At 46.8% G+C, this 18,914-nt stretch overlaps 1 protein-coding gene and 1 long non-coding RNA gene across 3 annotated transcripts in view; one reads left to right on the top strand and one right to left on the bottom strand.

Moving 5' to 3' along the window:
• LOC122387761 (SH2B adapter protein 2-like) overlaps positions 1-5,154 on the top strand; it is a 167,308-nt gene extending 162,154 nt beyond the window's left edge. For both annotated transcript variants that reach the window (XM_043378210.1, XM_043378211.1), the window contains exon 6: positions 4,858-5,154. In XM_043378210.1, coding sequence (XP_043234145.1) covers positions 4,858-4,880 — 23 coding nt within the window. In that variant the 3' untranslated portion in view covers positions 4,881-5,154. The remainder of the gene's footprint in view (positions 1-4,857) is intronic.
• An 8,327-nt stretch (positions 5,155-13,481) lies between these two features.
• On the bottom strand, positions 13,482-15,399 carry LOC122387760. Its single transcript, XR_006257667.1, has 2 exons — positions 15,266-15,399; positions 13,482-13,926 (listed from the first exon to the last, which is right to left on the bottom strand). It is a non-coding gene; the product is annotated as an uncharacterized LOC122387760 (long non-coding RNA).
• Positions 15,400-18,914: the final 3,515 nt, after the last annotated feature.

Genomic DNA, 18,914 nt, shown 5'->3' with positions numbered 1-18,914 from the left:
TTTACCTCATTAGGTCAATCATTGACCTTCCAGGTCAGGTCAAACTAAAAATGTTGCTGTTTGGGGCCACCGTTGGACTATGACGTGCTGTGCCCATCATATACCGATGACGTTGCCGTTTGTGGTGCCAAGCCAGCTAGAACAGCTCTTTGTCACACTATCCGACTAGGTTTTTACTGGCTGTGGTCATTTCAGGTCAAGCTAAGTCAAGGTCAATGATAGGCGTTTGTATGTCTGTGTGTGTCTGTGTATACTGATGAGCTCACCGATTGTTTTCTGTGTCCCTATTAGGTACATGGGATCATGAACTGAGAAGCTATTACCAAAAATACAGTATAAAAAAACATTCACGGAAAGTAAATTCAGCTAGCCTAAAATGCAATGATTTTAGATGACCTAGGTTGACCTTGACCCTGATATCTGTACATCGTTGTAAAACATGTTCCGTGATAGGTAGGAGGTAAGAATAGCAAAAAAAAAAAACGAAATCAAGGTGTCAAAAGCTCACAAGACCCATAGCCGACGTAAGATGTTGGGTATTGGTCATTTGGGTCATGACATGACCTGAAGATCAAGGTCATATCTCCAAAACCAAAAGTCACAGAAACTTGAAATTTTCAGTGGACGCCGAGAAAAAGAGAAGAAGCTATACGACAAATCAGGCTTCTAGCTTTATGAATGTTTAGTGCAGAGCAGAAAAACTACCTGGGGGAAGGGGGAGTGGCAACCCCCCCCCCCATGTGCGGGCGAGGGTTATACAAGTTTCTTTCCTCCTGTTTGCGGCCAGGTCGATCCCCCACTGACCAGTTCTCTCGAGAAAACCGCCGCCTGTGGGCTCACAACGCCCCCCCCCTTTAACGAGTGGAGAGAAAAAAGGAAAAGTACTAGAAGCCCTGGAAGAGGTAAAAAAAAATCCGCTGCGTGCTTACGCGCACGCTGTGCTCTGTCGACTGCCGCCCGGGCGGCGCGTTCCCCCCTCCCGCCCCTGCCTCCCCTTCCCACTCCCCCTCCCCTCACCGTGCGGTGCTCGCCTGCCCGTCAATATGCCTTAACGTCTCCGCCGTTAAAGGTAGTGTGCCAGCTTTCCTGGACCGTATGGAGTTAATGGCCCAGATAAGGAGAACCGGATTTTTAGAACTTATCCATACCTTGAAAACTCATGGAAACGTCTTAAATTCTTCAAATTTTGAGTACCCCAGTGCGAAATTCGCCCCGACGGGTTGTCGGTCGTACCCCAACCACATTTCACACCACTATGAACAATAAATGCACACACTGAAATCGCTATTACCGATAGGCTCATCCAATCAAGTTTCGATAAACCCGTTCATCATCATCTCCTGCGGTTTCGAACATGCCTGTTAGGTGGTGCGGTAGACCGCGCCCAAAGCCAGGGCCCCGGTAACGTGAGGTATCCGAGTCGGGGCAGCGTGCGCTGACCCAAGCCGGAGCCGCGCGTCCTCCCGGTGTCATGTGATAGCCCGGGGCTGCCCGCGGGGATGCGGTAGACCGCGCCCAAAGCCGCGGCCCCGGCTTGGGTCAGCGCACGCTGCCCCGACTCGGCTACCTCACGTTACCGGGGCCCTGGCTTTGGGCGCGGCTTCTGCTCATACTTTGTGGTGCGGTGGTGGTGCGTCGGCCCGCGCGCTCTGACTTCGGCCAAGAAAAATGCGTCAGCTGATCATTGTCATTTCTGCCACTTTCGTGTGGTGAAATGGGGTCATAATTTAAGAGACGGCTGTTTTATATCAATTATTTTACATAAAATCATATTTCAAACCATAAATTAATGTACGACAGCCAAATTAAAGAAACAATACCAATACAGGCTTACAGTTTAAGTCAGACATTGTGTTGTCTACGATTAGACAGCTGATAACTCATTCCCGTACGTCGTAACTCTATAATGACCTTTGCTAATTGTCACATGTGCGCCGCATTCGTGATTGTTGCCGACGCCTGTTTGCAGGTCATCCCACTACAGTTGTTATACATATCGAAAAACCGATAAACTTTTAGGCGAAAAAAGCACTATTTTAGGCCCATTTTGGAGATGGCATTAGAGCCTCACCGCGCCCGGTCGACCGCCGGCGGCTGGCCGGTGCAGTGGCGTACGCCGGCAATACCTTCGCGGTGGAAGGCGAAACTTTGAAGTCCGGGGATGCCCGGGTCGACCGGGGAAAGTCAGGGTCGACCGGGCGCAATACGGACCGGGCCTCAGTTCTGTTCTGTTCGATTAATCTCTTCCTGGTGAAGTTAAATAGATTAAGTATGTTCGCCATCTCGGTGTCCGACTCGTCCGTCACGCACAAAAGTCTGCTGTAGCTTGCCACTGCATTTTACATCACAGACAAACAAAACGGACAGCGGGCTAAAAACAAAACGCGACTCGGCGGGACCGCCACCATCTCCACCAAAATCCAGACTCGCTCAACCGGCCCCACCGCCGGCTTCTACCTGTCTCGCCTCGGCTCGCCGCACGGTGCTACCATCTAGTGATAAGTTCGGCTACGACGGGTTGCTCTCGTGGCGCTACTGTGCGTTCCCGTCTGCTCGCGTTCGGCGCGGCTGCGTGTTTGGAAATTCCGACCTCGACGAGAATCTCGCGCCACTCTGTGCCGCCCATTCGTACTGGAGACCAAAAGAGATTATGAGTTGTGACAAATACCTAAAGCAACCACCAGACCACGTATGATGATGTATCAGATTGACGGCATGTGTCAACAATTATACCCTGATAGAAGACCGGAGGCTCTGGTTAACCATGTCAAAATGAATACTTCAGACGTGTACCGTGTAGGAATTCACCCCAGTATCGTTGAACAGATAATGCATCGGCCTAAAAAGTACGGTAACGACCTAATTTTGGGTTTTTAGTCGGCCGATCCGTCCCCCTGTCGAAAATCTGTGGTAGGACGTAGGACAAAAGTACCTACGTATCGCAAATGTTCGTACAGTGTAAAGTACGCATGGACAAAAGTACGGCAAGGACAAAAGTACGCATCGCAAAAGTACGTAAAGCACGAATGGATAAAAGTGTCAAGGACAAAAGTACGTATCGCAAAAGTACGTACCTACATTATTAAGTACGCATGGACAAAATTACGTCAAGGACAAAAGCACGTATCGTAAAAGTGCGTTCAGTATAAAGTACGTATGGACAAGAGTACGTCAAGGGCAAAAGTACGTATCGCAGAAGTACGTCGCGGAGCATAAAGTACGTATAGACAAAAGTCGTCAAGGACAAAAGTACGTATCGCAGAAGTAGGTACCTACACTACAAAGTACGTATAGACAAAAGTACGTCAAGGACGAAAATACGCATCGAAAAGTACGTAAATTTTAAAGTACGTATCGCTTAGGTACGTACTCTTGCTGACTTGCATAGATGTCGCAGATATAGCGAGACATGCAGTGCAAATGGTAGCAGACAGCAGTAGTTTCCCCTACCAAAGTGGTGGTTTTCTACCACAGACGCTCGTCGAGGTCGGAATTTCCAAATACGCGGCGCGGCTCGGGTGGCAGCAGTGGCGCGGGAACTTCTTCCAGACTGGGGGGGCTGAACCATCATAGAGATCAACCTAGGGTACCCCCAAATCTAGTTTTCTCATCGGTTTTAGGCCACTTATTTTTCAGACCTTGGCCTTTTCAACGAAAAAAAAAAGAAGAAAATATTTGCAAAAAAGTGAGGTATTCCGTCTCAGCTGAGTGAAGAAACTACCGTTTTGGCAACCTGGAATAAAGGTTTTAAGCTGCCAAATGAGTTGCCGAGTCAGTAAAATAGGTAGATTTTTCACTTACATGCTTTCTTTCTTTGTGACTCACAACCCCTAATTTGGGGAGGACAAGCTGCCCCAACGGTTCCTGACCTCATGAAAAGTTGTGAGGCACCGCCCCCACGGCCCCAGAGTTGTGATGGCAAGCTTCCCCCACTGCCCTCTCCCCCCGGTTCCCGCGCCTATGTATGAATCTATGAAATTGTGTTGGTAGATTTCCGATTTCGATTCCTCCAGCTGGGGGGGGGCTCAAATACATTACGAGCCCCCCAGCCTAAAAGTTGGAGGGGGCCCCCCTAGCCTCCAGCCAGCAATTCGTCCGGGATGCGGTTGGGGACGGTCGGGATAGGCTCCGGATGTCCCGACTTGTCCCTACCGGGTTGGGTAGGCTTGGGTTGTCCCAATCGATACCGGACCTCGATGGCCGGCGGTAGGGGCGACTCGGGATTTCCGGACCGCATGCTTAATCGGTTGGGACGCGGTACGGATAGCCCAATCGAATCCCATGTTTAGACAGGCTTGTGATTTACGTTGTTATCCCAACCGATCTGAGAAGGCGTTTCGGGCACCATATCCGGTGGCCCAGAAAGCCTGGAAAAGCAATCAGATGGGCCGCGTGCAGGCAGACGCGTCCTCTGAGCGCAGCGGCCAGTCTAGCTGCCGGGTTGGTCAAGTGTCGATCCCTCCTTTGAGCTGCTGCCTCAGGATATTGCTTTTGAACTGGCTCTAGCAAGCGGTCGGTTCAACTGTTGTTGCAGGGAAATCAGTCCGTCTTTGAGAACAGGGTGAGTATAGTGCACACTTCATCCGTGATGTAGGGAGCGGGGAAGCTATAGGTAATAGAAATTGTTATGTTCGTTGTGGTTGTACGGCATGTGAATTACACTCGTGCTGTCGCATGTTTGATCAGTTATCATGGACAGAAGATGTTTGGTCTCATTGTCAAGTGTCGTTAATGGTTGCATTGTAGTTTTAAACCTGAATTACCAGGCATACCATGTGAAATGTCAGATGTGGGTTATTTCTTAGTGATTTTTAGTGTGTCCCAGACTTTGATTAATAACCTCTTGGTCATTTTCAGATGCTCTCTCCGCACAGTGGTGAACCGCCCGACCAGATGCCAGCCGTCTAGTTTCGCGGTGGCTCTCTGAAGCTCGTGACGGCAGACAGACACACTGTCCGCAGAGGAGCCGACACGAACAAGGCGCAGGCCTGCTATAATGACTGTGAACACCGGAAGTGAGTCCGCTGTGCCAGCGCCTTGCAGCGGCGCTAAGATGATGGCCGACGCCACGAATGTGCTGGCCAGGCTGTGAATTTGTGAAAATTTGACCTGTGTCCAACCAGTAAATTTTTGTGAATATATTTCAGTGTCCAATGTAATTCATTTTGTCGTGCAGGCATTATAAAGGTTGAGTTGGAGAATAATGAAGAGGCGCGGGGGTTGCAGTGGCGCAAGCAAAGTGGTCGCATCTGCATAACAGCAATCTGCGGTTATAAGACTGCGGTTAATATGTCAGATGCCTGCGGTATTCCCAAACCGGCCGTGCGGGCCGAGTTGGGACATCCCGATCGGGATCGGAGTTCATCGCTTGTTTAAATGCCATAAGGCGGTCCGGATGCGTGCGGGATTTCCGAACCGGTTGTACGGGGAGATTTGGGGAATCCCGATCGGGATCGGAGTTCAGCGCTTGTTAAAACGTCATAAGGCGGTCCGGATACGTGCGGGATCTCCCAACCGGCCGTGCGGGGTAGGTTGGGATATCCGGACCGTTCCAGCCCGTACAAAGTGTCTCATTTCCCAATCCCGTCCCACTCCGGTCCCGATCGGGGTGGTGCGGGCTGAGTCCGAAAATCCCGATCGGGAACGGAGTGGGATTGCTGGCTGGGCCCCCCCGGCTCCCGCGCCACTGGGTGGCAGCAGATGACACGTAAATTCCGTACATTAGTTCCGTACACGTAGTAGTCTGTTGCTCATGAGTAAGCTATTTGAAATATATCTTTTAGAGAAGAGTGGTATAATATTTCGAGCACGGCTCGTCTTCAGATGCATATGACACGTAAAAACACGACAAGAAACGACGTCGACATAGGATAGAAAACAACAATCAAGCGCGTGGGAACATGATAAAATACTATAACAGGCGTGACAAAATATCTCAGAGCTTTACATCAGGAAAGATGTTGATAAATGTGCCGTAATTTTAAAAATAAGAATTCAGCACAATTATACTATTGTGTTGAATTATACAATCATAGAATCATATAATGATACCGGGTGATCATTTTGGAGTGATATAGAAATAAATGCGTCACGTGGAAATATAAAACCAAATATTTTACTTGCACGTGCATATTTATGTGCAGGATACCGGTACATTTTGTGTTTTGTCAATATTGCCCAATATTTTTTATTGTAGTTGACATATATGGCCTCTTTTCCATCTAGCCTTTCCCGGAGCTTCAAATGCAACAGCCCATTCACTCAAGAACAGTCCATTTGGATCGTTCTGAAGTATGGCGAAGTGAAGTCATTTACACAAGTACGTAGGGCATTTCGGCTCCACTTTTATCGAGATAGCAACAGAAAAGTTCCAAACTTACTTGCATTCAGCAGGCTGGTTCAGCGCTTCAAACTGACCGCCTCTGTGCGACCATTGACCCCGGGCCGACCTCCGGCTCCCCCCGATGAAGTGAAGAGAGTTCAAAACAGGCCCATGTCAGTTGTCACTCCACTTTTGATGACATCATAAGGGGGCCTCAGGACAAAAATGGCGTGGTGCGCCACAATCGCTTCAAAGCTACTTGCCAACAGTTGCCATTTTTGAAAATATTATTTTGAAATAAAGTTCCTAGTAATAAAAATATTGTAATAAAGTTGTTGAATAAATCGATTCCATATCTAAAAACTTAATGAAAAATGATTTATTCATAGTAAAAATATAAGCTCGATGCGTTTTTACGTTGCTTTCCTGCAACTGCAGAGGATTTTTAAATCGTCTATATCTTTAAAACCGGCCATTTCTTAGCATATTGCTGCTCTTTTTTATCGCTAGAAAATTGGTTGGACTTTCCAATGACATCAACGGCTGAGCGATACGTGTAGAGTGTCACCAACAATCTTCAAATGAAGTTAGTCATTTTTACGTTGTAAAGGAATGGAGTACCCCTGGCGAGCATCAGGGGTGACGTCACTCAGGATCTGTCTCTGATTGGTCGGCGGGGGCGTGAGCGTGACTGTACCTTCTATAGATGGCCTTGGTTCAAAAGTACTTCACAGATCATCCAAAGGCTCACGTCAGATCAGCCGCCAATGCACTGGGGATGTCTTTGGGAAAAGTGTGGAAGATGTTAAGAAGGGTCCTCAAGTGGAAACCATACCGTCCTCACCTGCGCCAGGTTCTGTCATCAGCCAATAAACAGTCTGAGACTGGCGGCATGTGAGTTCTGGCTCACACACGACGAGAGTTGGTTCGAGCGAGTCTTGTGCAGTGACGAGAAATGGCTCGTTCTCCAGCAGGCATTAACAGAAAGAACACGGTGGTATGGGCTCCTGAGAACCCACACAGGATCGTCGAGTGCAAGAAGGCACACGGGGTCATGGCCTGGTTGGGCATCGTCGATGGGAAGTGCCTTCAAGTGCCAGGGACGTATCCAAGGGGGGGGGCGACGGGGGCGGACGCCCCCCCCCCTGGGCCCTGCCGGGCCCCAAAAGCGGGCCCGGGAGGGCCCGCTAGGCAGCAAGAAAGCGGGCCCGAAGGGCCCGCTTTGGGCCCTAGCCAGGAACAATTTGGGGTCGGCTGGGCCAAAAAGCGGAAGGGCATGTTCAGAAGGATTTGTTCGAATTTTTTGGTTCGCGGATGGGCCCCTGGGGCCCTGCCGGGCCACAAACAGGTCCGTAACTGGGCCCTTCGGCCCACTTTTGGGCAGAGCGAGGGCAATTTGGAGCCCGGCAGGGCCCCAAAAGCGGAAAGACCCGTTCAGAAGGATATGCTCGAGCCTTCGAGCTTGAGGAAGGGCCCCTATGGCCCTGCCGGACTCCAAACGGGTCCCTTATCGGGCCCAAAGGTACCGCTTTTGAGCTAATTGGCCCCGGAGAAGTTATGGTTAGCGGATCCGAAAAAATCCTCTTCCGTGCCCAGTCACAGGGCCTGTCTGTGCCCTAGATGTGGAAGGGCCCGCTGAGAAGAGCTTGCCCAGGCTTTCGGGTCCAAAAAGGGCCCATAGGGTCTTGCCGGTGCTCATATGGGCCCCTAGCCGGGCCCCACAAGCGGACCGGGCCAAGCCAATGACAACCGGGGGCCCGGGAGGTCTACAAAAGCGGAAGGGCCCGCTCAGAAAGCCTTGAAGCAGGCTTTTGAGCTTAAGTATTGGTCCCTCGGCCTCGACAACGTATCAAGAAAGCGAGCCCAGATATACACTTCCGTGCCCAGTCTCAGAAACAGCTTGTCCTGGCCGGGCCCCAGAAACGGAAGGGCCCGCTGAGAAGGCCCTGCCCAGGCCATGGGGCCCGAGGAACAGGCAACAGCCGATGATGAGACCCTTTCGACTGACCTCATGGGGCTGCTCCTGTTTACAGTTCTCCGAACAAAATGAGCTCCATAGTTGCGCCACGGATGGCGTTTGGGACAGGCGGTGGGGGAGGCGTTTGAACACCCTCTCTCTCTAACTCGGCTCCTGGGCCACGTAGCGACACGTAAGCGTACGTGGCATTCGGAAGAGCGTAAAAAATCATGCCGAAAGTAACTCGGTCATTTTCTAGGTCAGGTCAAAGGTCAGGTCACCATAAGTCAGCAAAGGTCACATTTTGCCTATTTCAACATTGTTTGACAACTCCGGCGCATAACCCGGGTACAAACAGAGCTGCAGCGCCACAAAAAAAAAACGCATTCAATAGTTCTTTTAACGTTCTTTCCGTAAACTGTTCTCAGAATTGACCTGCGATTAACCCGCGCACCGACGGGGGTCCGCGCCAACTTAGAACCGACGGAGGGGGGGGCGGATGACCGCCCGCCCCCTGAGATCTCAAGAACGAAGCAAGATAGCGACAAGCGTTAAACGGCATGGGGTACGCACGGACAAGGTCTACAATTTTTAATTAGGTCATTTCCAGATCAGGTCAAAGATGACGTCACAGGGGTAAAAAAAAGTCAAAATGGCGGCGCTAGATATGAAGAGTTTTTCTCGAATAACTTTCGAATTAGCCAAGCTAGGAACAAACTAAGGGCACCATCGTGATCCTCTCGTCAATCCGCATCGAATCATACTCCGTTATCTACTGTAGCTCTGACACGACGTGACAAAGTTGCAAAAAAGTGATTTGAGGTTGGGTCATTCGAAGTAACCTGGTGATCTGACCTTAAAAGTTAGGAGGTTCAAACTTGCACACCATGTGTAAAATTAATGAGAAAATAGTCATGCCAAATTTCGTGGCGCTACGCGTCGCGGTTTTCCCGCTATTCACGATAACCTTAAGGGGGGGCGGATAACAGCCCCCCCCCCCGTCGGTGCTCGGGTTAACGGTTTAGCCTCTTGAGAGAAAAAAAAAACTTTTAAAATAGTCGTTTTTATGAAACACTTTTTCTTTAACAATTTTCGACTCAGGAAAAGGCACGACATTTCTTTTGTCAGCATCGTGTTACTCTCGTCGAGACGCGTCGAATGAACTACATATAATTTGACCTTATCAGGTCATTTAGAAAATTTGAACTAAATTCAAGGTGACCTGACCTGAAAGGTCATGTTGCACATTCGTCAAACCGTATCGTCGATAAGGCCTGAACACATCTAAGGTGTTTTCAACGCTCTAGCGTGTCTCTAACAAATGCTATTGTCAAAAGCTGTGGAGACGTTTCGTGACCTGAGATGACCCCATAGACATAAGGAGGGGTCACGGGTACAAATTTCCGATTTAGGTTGTCATTTTTGATGTAACCAGGTGATTGAGGGTGCCTAGGATGACGTTTGCCTTAAAGAGGCACCTTTCGATTTTCTCACATTTATAAAACCTAATGGAGAGGGCGCAAAAATTGACTTGACCTTATGTCACCACCGGTATGCAAATTTCGAGATAATCATTTTATACATACTGTTACTCTTGGGGCATTCCACGATAGATCGTACCACTTTTTTCCAATTTGACACCCTCATCTCTCGGAATTTGACGAGAATTGGTCTCAGGGGTAATCAGGGGCTCTGAATCCACCTGTAACAATTTCAGGCTTATCAGATAAGTATTTTTTGAGTTATGGTGTATAACATTTTTTGGATCTTGCTTTGCAGCGCTAAGTTTGGCGGGCTGTAACTCTAAGACGGATTATTCAAATGCCAAATATTATATAACATTGAACTTGCAATGAAACAGAGATTAATATGTATTTTTGAAATTTCGAAAAATACGCTATTTTTGATATATGACATATCGAGTTTTCTTTCATTTGTATTTTTTGGACTTTGGGACCAATTTTTTTTGAAATTTTATTTCTTTAAAAAAATATTTGGCTCATTGTTAAGAAGTATGCAAAAAATTAGGAAGGTGTTCTTTCTATAAATGTATTTATTTTACGTCACGATAACGGTTTCGAATAGTGATTTCGGGAGGGGAGCTTACAAATGGCGTGGTAAAGCTGCTTAGTGACATCACGGGTTACTGAAATTTCAATTCAAGTCTGAGTCATCTGAAAAAAAGTGAAAAGAGGGTTCATTCAACCCTCTTTCCTATAAGCGCGAGGGTGAAAAAGGCTGTTTGGTTCTGACATTGTTTTGGACGCCAATGACCATAGCTGTCCGAGATGAAAGTTACAGGACGCATACATGGTGTCCTCCAGAGGTCTCACAACTTGTATATCTGGGAATTTTTCAAGGTTACATGAGGTCAGGTCGGTCGCGTGACATCACTGTTATAAATCAATGGGGAAATATAAAAACTGTTATTTTGGCGCCGAGAATGATCTAAAACTATCCTACGTACATGGTATCGTGATTTCATACACTCCTTGCAAAGTCCAATGCTTTACTTTTGCATTGTTAACCTTGCGTGACGTCATTTATGACGTCACTAGGGTCGTACGAGTTTTTCGTCAATAACTCCCGATCAAATGGAGCTAGAGAGTCGGGAAAGCCACCAATGGACTCGGGAAGACCTTCCGAATCGCATGATATGCCATATGATACCCTTTGCCCAGCTTCGTGACCTGAGGGGCTCTGACCTGACCTTGACCCGAGGTCAACTACTTAAGTTGACCTCACTCTAGCAAAAAGTATACCATTCGATGCACCTGAGCTAGGCGAACACAATGATGCCAAAATCGCGGCTCTGCGGCCATTTTTTGCGAAGTTATTTACTAAAAACCGAACCCGTAACTTCAGTCACGTGACCTGACCTCAGACGCTACCGGTTAACCTGAGACCTTGAAATCGGGTACCAATCGCTGCGACTTGTAACGGCACACACGCTCCTTTTTTCCGCGAGGCTCTAGCTCTATTAGAAGCGAAACGGCGTGCTGGGGTCGTATCAACCCCTCCGAAACCCATTTTGTTTGCGGGAAAATGAGGAACTTATAGAAAGAACACCTTTCTAATTTTCTGCATGTCGATTTGCAATGACATGAAGATTATTTTGAAAAAATAAAAATGTGAAAAATTTTGGTCCCAAAAGTCATTAGAGGCAAATGAAAAAAGATTAAGGTTTTTGCTCAACAATGAAATTTTTTCTTTGGAATTTTTAAATGGTAATATTAATTTTTGATTCATCGCAAGCTTAGTGTTGTTTACTTTTTGTTGGTTGCTTAACCCGTTTTTGAGTTATAGGCCATCAAACTCACCGTTACATACCGAAGTTCAAAAAATGTAATTCAATATAACTCAAAAAGTTTTGATCTGAGAAGTCTGATATTTTGCCAGGCGTCTTTGGGGCCTATGATTACCCCTAGGACCGATTTTCATTAAAATCTGAGAGATGAGGGTGACGGGCCTGGTACGATCTATCGTGGAATGCCCCTCTTATCAATCACTAAAAGTTTCAAGCCGATCGTTCAGTCGGTGTTGCTATGGCGAGCATTCTAACCTTTTCTGAGGTGAGGTCACTTGACGTGGTCTGGTGACCTGACCTTGAGCGACCTGGGTGTAAAATTTTCATATCTGTAGATAAGATTCATCCCTCTTTTTTATATCCACGCAAAACCGCACGGAGGAGGTGTTCAAACAGCCCCCCCCCCCCCCCGGCCGGGCGCGGGTTAACGAACTTCAACGGAAGTGAACTGCAAAAACGAACTTCAACGGAAGCTAACTGCAAACATGTTATCAAGGTCGAGAAACGCAAGACAATGCATTTTCATTTACAATGCCAAATTCTATCGTAAATTTGCTGTTTTTTCGACATTCTCGAATTTTTAGTTTACATGCCAGGATAGGCAGTCGCTGTGGGGCCCCTTTTGGCTGACCTCCGGGCCCTTCTCGGCTGTCGCCCCCCCCCCCCCCCTGAGCGAAATCCTGGATACGTGCCTGTCAAGTGCATTGGTTTAACGGAGCCGTGGACGGTGCCGCTGCCGCCTACTTGGAGATGCTGAAATCCGTCGTCTGGCCGGCTGTGCGTCACCAAGCCACGCGTCTCCAGTACTGGTTTCAGCAGGACGGCGCGTCTGTTAGGCGAGACTCCGGAGTTCCTCAGGTACTCTTGTATTATCCAGCAGGCACCCGAACCATCACAAAGCTCGGGGTTACATGAGCAGAGTTAATGCGCATTACAAACGGACTACAATGGTGAGCGAATAGGAAAATCCGTTCCTGATACGCATTTACTTGCTCATGTAACCCCGGTAAAAGTCTCCGGGGGGTATAACCCGTGCGCGCGCGTCACCGACTCGGCTCCGCGTCCGGCGCCCACTGCCGCCCCTCCTCCCGGCCGCCGGCCGCCGCCCCGACCTCGGCCGGGTCAGCCGACCGGTGACGTCACCGGTCAGCCAGGTGACGTCACCGGTCACGCCGGGGAGCCGGCCACGGCCCCACACACTTCCCCCTTTCGGCTTAGTGAGCCCCCGTTGCCGCCGTCCCGAGCCAGTCCGGGAGTCGCGTCCCCAGCCGCTCGTTTGTTTGTTTGTTTGTTTATTTATTTTCGATCATGGACATGCATTGTGAGATGATGATACAGATGGATTGGCACAAAAGCAAAACTGCTTAACTCAAGGTACCTCTCCAACAGAATACCGAAAATAAATCAAAGATAAAACGACCGCCTCCGGACACCGACCAGCACCCCTCCCGCCACCCACACAGCCCGTCCGTATAGGCAAACCGGGCGCCCACCGCCGCGCAGCCGCCGGCCGCACCCCGCCCGGTAAGCAGAGGCAAAGTCGAAAGAGGTGCGGCCGCCGTCCACGCAGCGGCATACGCCCAGGTCCGCCATCAGCCGCCGTCAGCTGCCGGCGCCCGCCAAGGAATCTAAAATGAAAAGCGTTTGGTGTTACGGATGAATCGTTGGAAAATGTTTGCAATTTGCTGTTGTTCTCGCTCATTTAAGTTAATTCCTTTGAGATAGACAGTGATTTTCTGCTCTTCTCTCTCTTCCGGTTTCCACCGGCGGTTTATTAATCAATACAGAAAAAATAGGCAAATAAGGTATGTAGTTTGAGTCAACGAACAAAAACATAGTGAATAGATAGATGGCGCCACCGGCTGGCAAGGATACAGGAGATCAGAGACCCAGCGGCACAGCCCTCGAGCTGACGGTGACACGACGGTACAGCCTTCGGGCCGCCAGCGCAGCGGCGATGGATCCTTCAGGCAGTCGGTGTTGCGGCGGTTCAGCCCCACGGCTGACGGTACTGCAGTGATACAGTTGACGGGCTGCTGGTTATGCAGTGGTGCAACCCTCGCGTTGACGGCGCCGCCGCCGGTGCTGCAGTACCTGCAGTGGTACAACGCCCGCGCTGCAGGCGATGCAGTGGCTCAGCACCACGGGCTGTCAGTGCTGCAGTGGTGCACTCCCGGACTGCCGGCGCCGCAGCGGGACTCTCGGATCGCCAGCGCCGCAGCGGAACAGTCACCGGGGCGCCAGCGCCGCAGCGGCGGAGACCCGGCCACATCAGGTCGCCGGTTGGAGTGCCGATGATGGGCGGCGCAACTAGCTGTCAACGCCGCGGGCTGGTGGAGTCTGGAGAACGGGGATGTGTGTGATTAAAGGGAGATAATGACCTTTTTCCACAAAATCTGAGTTAGGATCATTTTCTGACAAAACACAACAAGTTATAATGTAAATTAAAACCATTTTGCTCAATGCGGTACCTTGCCGCAAATATCTCAACTTGAAGTCACGTTAGCGGGGAGCGCTGAAAATGACCGTTGAATAAGTACTTACATCACTTTTTGGTACTTGCATGTAATTTTGTAAAATGAGCGTATTCCTTACATTTGATCTTCATCACATCTAGTTAGTTAATGGTCGTCTATAGTGCCTTCAAAAGATATTCATGGTTTGGGGGTGGTTTATGTCTAAATTTACGCAACTATTTTTCCTGTTCATCATCTGAGGCCATGTGCTGCTATTTTAGTAGCAACGACTCAATTTTGAATCGGTCCCGCCGACTGCACAATAAAAGAAGATAGATACAACACTTTTGCGGCATCACTGAAAAACTTATGCAGTACTGTTATCAAAATTCTCATAACACCGTTCGACAAACCTGAAGTCTTTTTGAAATAAATATGCTTGTATTTTTCGCTTCAGGCTCTGAGGCCAAAATAATGAATTTCGTAGTCGCAATCGCAAGATTTGGCTGCGTTTCTGGCGCATGCCGTTCATTTGTGGCGCAAAATAATACTTGGAAACAAAGAAGAGTAGGCACTATGTACGAATCTAATTAATTCTAAACCGAATTAACTCTAATTCAAATTAGAATCCTTACAACCAAGCAACGACAAGGCGATAACATAAACAAAAACCCAAGCGTCGCTGTTTGAAACAAAAGCGCCATATACTGCGACTTTTTTTATAGAGAAGGACAAGAAGGATAACGCATTTCGGTGGGTGTTACAAGTACTGCAAGTACTGCTTCTTTTTTGCAAAAATAAAAAACCTTTTTCACATACGAAAATGTGCTAGGAAATTTTCATATTTTATAGAAACTACAGTAGAAATAGTATAGATGTCGAGTAATTTTTATTAAAGAAAAAAGAAAGCTCATTATCTCCCTTTAACGCAAGTCATGACATCGGCCGAGGCAGAAGGCGAGATAGGATGTTACAATAGAAAGTGAGACCGAGTGACCACTCTGACAGAAAGAAGTGAAGTAAACCAAGTTCAATGAAATCAGGCGCTGTGGACAGGGTATAGGGCTGCAACGATTCCTGAGGCCCTGCCCACAAACGCAAAGTTAAGATGAATAACGTAAATTGTGTGAACGAGCCTGGTGGATGACTTAAAAGTAACTTAATTAGTTGTTAATATTGGTCAAAGAAAATTAACTTCGTAACTTTCTTGAAAAGTGACTTACTCAATGGAACATCATGAATGTCGGGTATTTTACTAGCAATGATATTATTCCAGATTCCCGGAGCTCTGGCAAATAGAGTAAACTGATAGTAATTACGCAATCTGTGGTTGGGTATAACACGACCTGACAGCGATAGCACTTGCCCAGAGAAATATTGATTACTACGTGTTTCACGCAATGGGTTACTTAAAATGAATTTAGTGGCCATGATATTTGGAAGCTTCCCACGAAGGTAGTCATGAAGGATGCAGAGGAGTTGGTATTTAACTAGATCATCAAACTTAAGCAGCTTGAGCTCTTTGAAGAGAGGGGAGCTATGTGTTCCGGGGGAAACCCCAGCTACAATGCGGATAGCACGTTTCTGCGCAACGATGATTGGTTGAAGAGACGTACGATAATTAGAGCCCCAAATACATGCGCAGTAGGTAAGATAAGGTTGGATAAGTGAGTTGTAAAGCAGTGTTGATAATTCTTTATTAAGCAGGTATCTGGCTCTGCCAATGATACCAGTCTGACGACTAACTATACCTGTCACTTTGCTAATGTGGGATTTAAATTTGAGATTTTCGTCTATGAGTACTCCCAAGTATTTTACTGTGCTGGCATGCGTTATTTCACCTTTTGAAACAGGGATACATATGTTAATGTCTGCATCGTCATTAGAGTAAACCTGATATGCAGTCTTCTGAATCGATAGAGAGAGCCTGTTAGCATGCAGCCATGAAGTAATCCTAGGAAACGATTGGTTTATCATATCTTGCAATTCAGGTTTGGACGGCGCGGAATAAAAGACCGCCGTATCATCTGCAAAGAGCAAAAATTTGGCGATGGGGCAAATTTGATAAAGATCATTAATATAAAGTAGAAATAGGACAGGTCCTAAAACAGAACCTTGCGGGACTCCGCACAATAGCTGTCTTGCACTAGAGAGGGCATGGTTAAACTTGACTCGATGGCTTCTATCAGACAGATAGGAAGAAATCATACTAACGGCATTGTCAGATATGGCATATCTTTTAGCTTTCTCAGTAATATATCGAAGTTAACCGTGTCAAAGGCACGAGCAAGGTCAAGGTACACACCAACAGTCTTATTGTTGGAAATGAGATTGTCAGTGATAAACTGGTGCAAAATTGAAATAGGCATGTATGTAGAATGGTTGGATCTGAAGCCAAATTGATAATCATAAACAATATTATGCCTGACAAGAAATGACGTGAGCTGGTTATACATAATAACCTCTTGACTTAGGTTAGAAAAATCTGGAATGATGAGTAAAGTTTCATGAATCATTTGGGTCCTTATGTCACGATAGAGAGGACAGTGAAGGACAAAATGTTTTATATCTTCAGTTAGATGACCACAGAGACAAACAGGACTATCAGTATTACGGCTGTGGATTTTGAATAAGTGTGCGTTCAGTTGGGATAAGCCCATTCTTAACCCGCGCCCTGCTGGGGGGGGGTGTGTTTGAACACCCCCCCCCCTTGTCGTTTTTTCGCGAATATCTCAAAAACGGCGGCGCGGAGCGCCGCCGTTTTTGGTACACCTTATCATACATCAATTTTACACATGTTGTGAAAATTTCAGACCAAGGTCATTCAAGGTCAGGTCACCAGGTCACTTGAAGTGACCTCACCTCATAAAAACTTTCAATGTCTGTCATAGCTACACCGAGTGACCGATCGCTTTGAAACTTTCAGCGATTGCTAAGAGCAATAGCATGTACAAAATTTACATCTCAGAATTTTGATATCGATGACCTAAGGTCAGGTCAATTTTGCGACCTCCCCATTATAAGTCAATGGGAGAAATGTTTACTTTAATGAAAAACAATATCAAATTCTTATCTGTATTCAATGTAAACGCGTTTCGATTATTTCTTTATCAATACATTGATACAATACAGATAATGAAAACACACGATTCAATGTGGGTGAACGCGAGCGATGAGATTGATATTTCAAACATTATGACCTATTCACGTGGCAAAACTTTCTGTTCCCTCCATAAAATTCTACCCAAAATTGGTGCCAATGAGTAATCTCCTCTTTTTGAGTTGATGTTTGGCAAACATTCAATCACCGCAGCTTCGATCAGTTTTCGTCGATTTTTCCCTTTTCCGCTCCATAGAATTCTTGCGTCTTTCCACTTCGGTAAATGGTTTTGTTCCTCTATATGAATAACGAAAGAGCTTGTATCTTTGTGGTTTCGAACGTCTCTTTTATGTTCGTCTATTCTCTTCTTCATTCCTCGATATGTTTCGCCTATATAAGATTTGGAACACCCCCCGCACGGAACTCTGTAGACGACGCTGTCCAAACTTTCGTCCGCCGTTCTCTTCTTGATTATATCTTTAGTCTTAAGACCGGTCCTTTCCAGAAGTATGACGCCTGCCTGTCTTAAGGCCTTAGATATGATGTCTGTATTTTTGCTGCCTGGTACTACTATCGTTCTATGGTGTTCTCTTTTTCTATTGTTCAGTGACCCAGATGACCTTCTTCGTATTAGTTTTGCTCTTCGTAGGCATTTGATTAAGAACGCCTTTGGATATTGAAGTTTTTTAAATGAATCGAATATGTGATCGATCTCGTCATCGATGTAATCGGGACTGCAAATCCGATACGCGCGTAAGAAAAAGCCAATCACCACCCCGGATTTCACCCTTTCACCGTGTGCCGAGAGGTAGTGTATATAATCTTCACATAGAACACCATAGAACGATAGTAGTACCAGGCAGCAAAAATACAGACATCATATCTAAGGCCTTAAGACAGGCAGGCGTCATACTTCTGGAAAGGACCGGTCTTAAGACTAAAGATATAATCAAGAAGAGAACGGCGGACGAAAGTTTGGACAGCGTCGTCTACAGAGTTCCGTGCGGGGGGTGTTCCAAATCTTATATAGGCGAAACATATCGAGGAATGAAGAAGAGAATAGACGAACATAAAAGAGACGTTCGAAACCACAAAGATACAAGCTCTTTCGTTATTCATATAGAGGAACAAAACCATTTACCGAAGTGGAAAGACGCAAGAATTCTATGGAGCGGAAAAGGGAAAAATCGACGAAAACTGATCGAAGCTGCGGTGATTGAATGTTTGCCAAACATCAACTCAAAAAGAGGAGATTACTCATTGGCACCAATTTTGGGTAGAATTTTATGGAGGGAACAGAAAGTTTTGCCACGTGAATAGGTCATAATGTTTGAAATATCAATCTCATCGCTCGCGTTCACCCACATTGAATCGTGTGTTTTCATTATCTGTATTGTATCAATGTATTGATAAAGAAATAATCGAAACGCGTTTACATTGAATACAGATAAGAATTTGATATTGTTTTTCATTAAAGTAAACATTTGTCAAAATGAACAATACACAATGGGAGAAAATTGAAATGCGCCTCTTTTGGAAGAAAGACATTATAAACACTCCCAAACACCGAATTACAAGTGGTTTAGACACACTGAACTTAAAAATGGTGTCCGTGACCCTTGTTTATGCCCTGAGGTCATCTTAGGTCACGAATGGTATCTAACAGTTTTTCGCAAATAACTTTTGATAGAGGCACGCTAGAGCGATGAAAACGCCTTAGATGTGTTCAGCTCGACGATACGGATCGACTGATATGCAACATGACCCTTTCC

This window comes from Amphibalanus amphitrite, unplaced genomic scaffold (genome assembly GCF_019059575.1).
Source record: "Amphibalanus amphitrite isolate SeventyFive unplaced genomic scaffold, NRLGWU_Aamphi_draft 000297F_arrow, whole genome shotgun sequence".
Classification (NCBI taxonomy): domain Eukaryota; kingdom Metazoa; phylum Arthropoda; class Thecostraca; order Balanomorpha; family Balanidae; genus Amphibalanus; species Amphibalanus amphitrite.
Note: the sequence above shows the minus strand (reverse complement) of the source record. Positions and strands in the feature narration are given on the sequence as shown.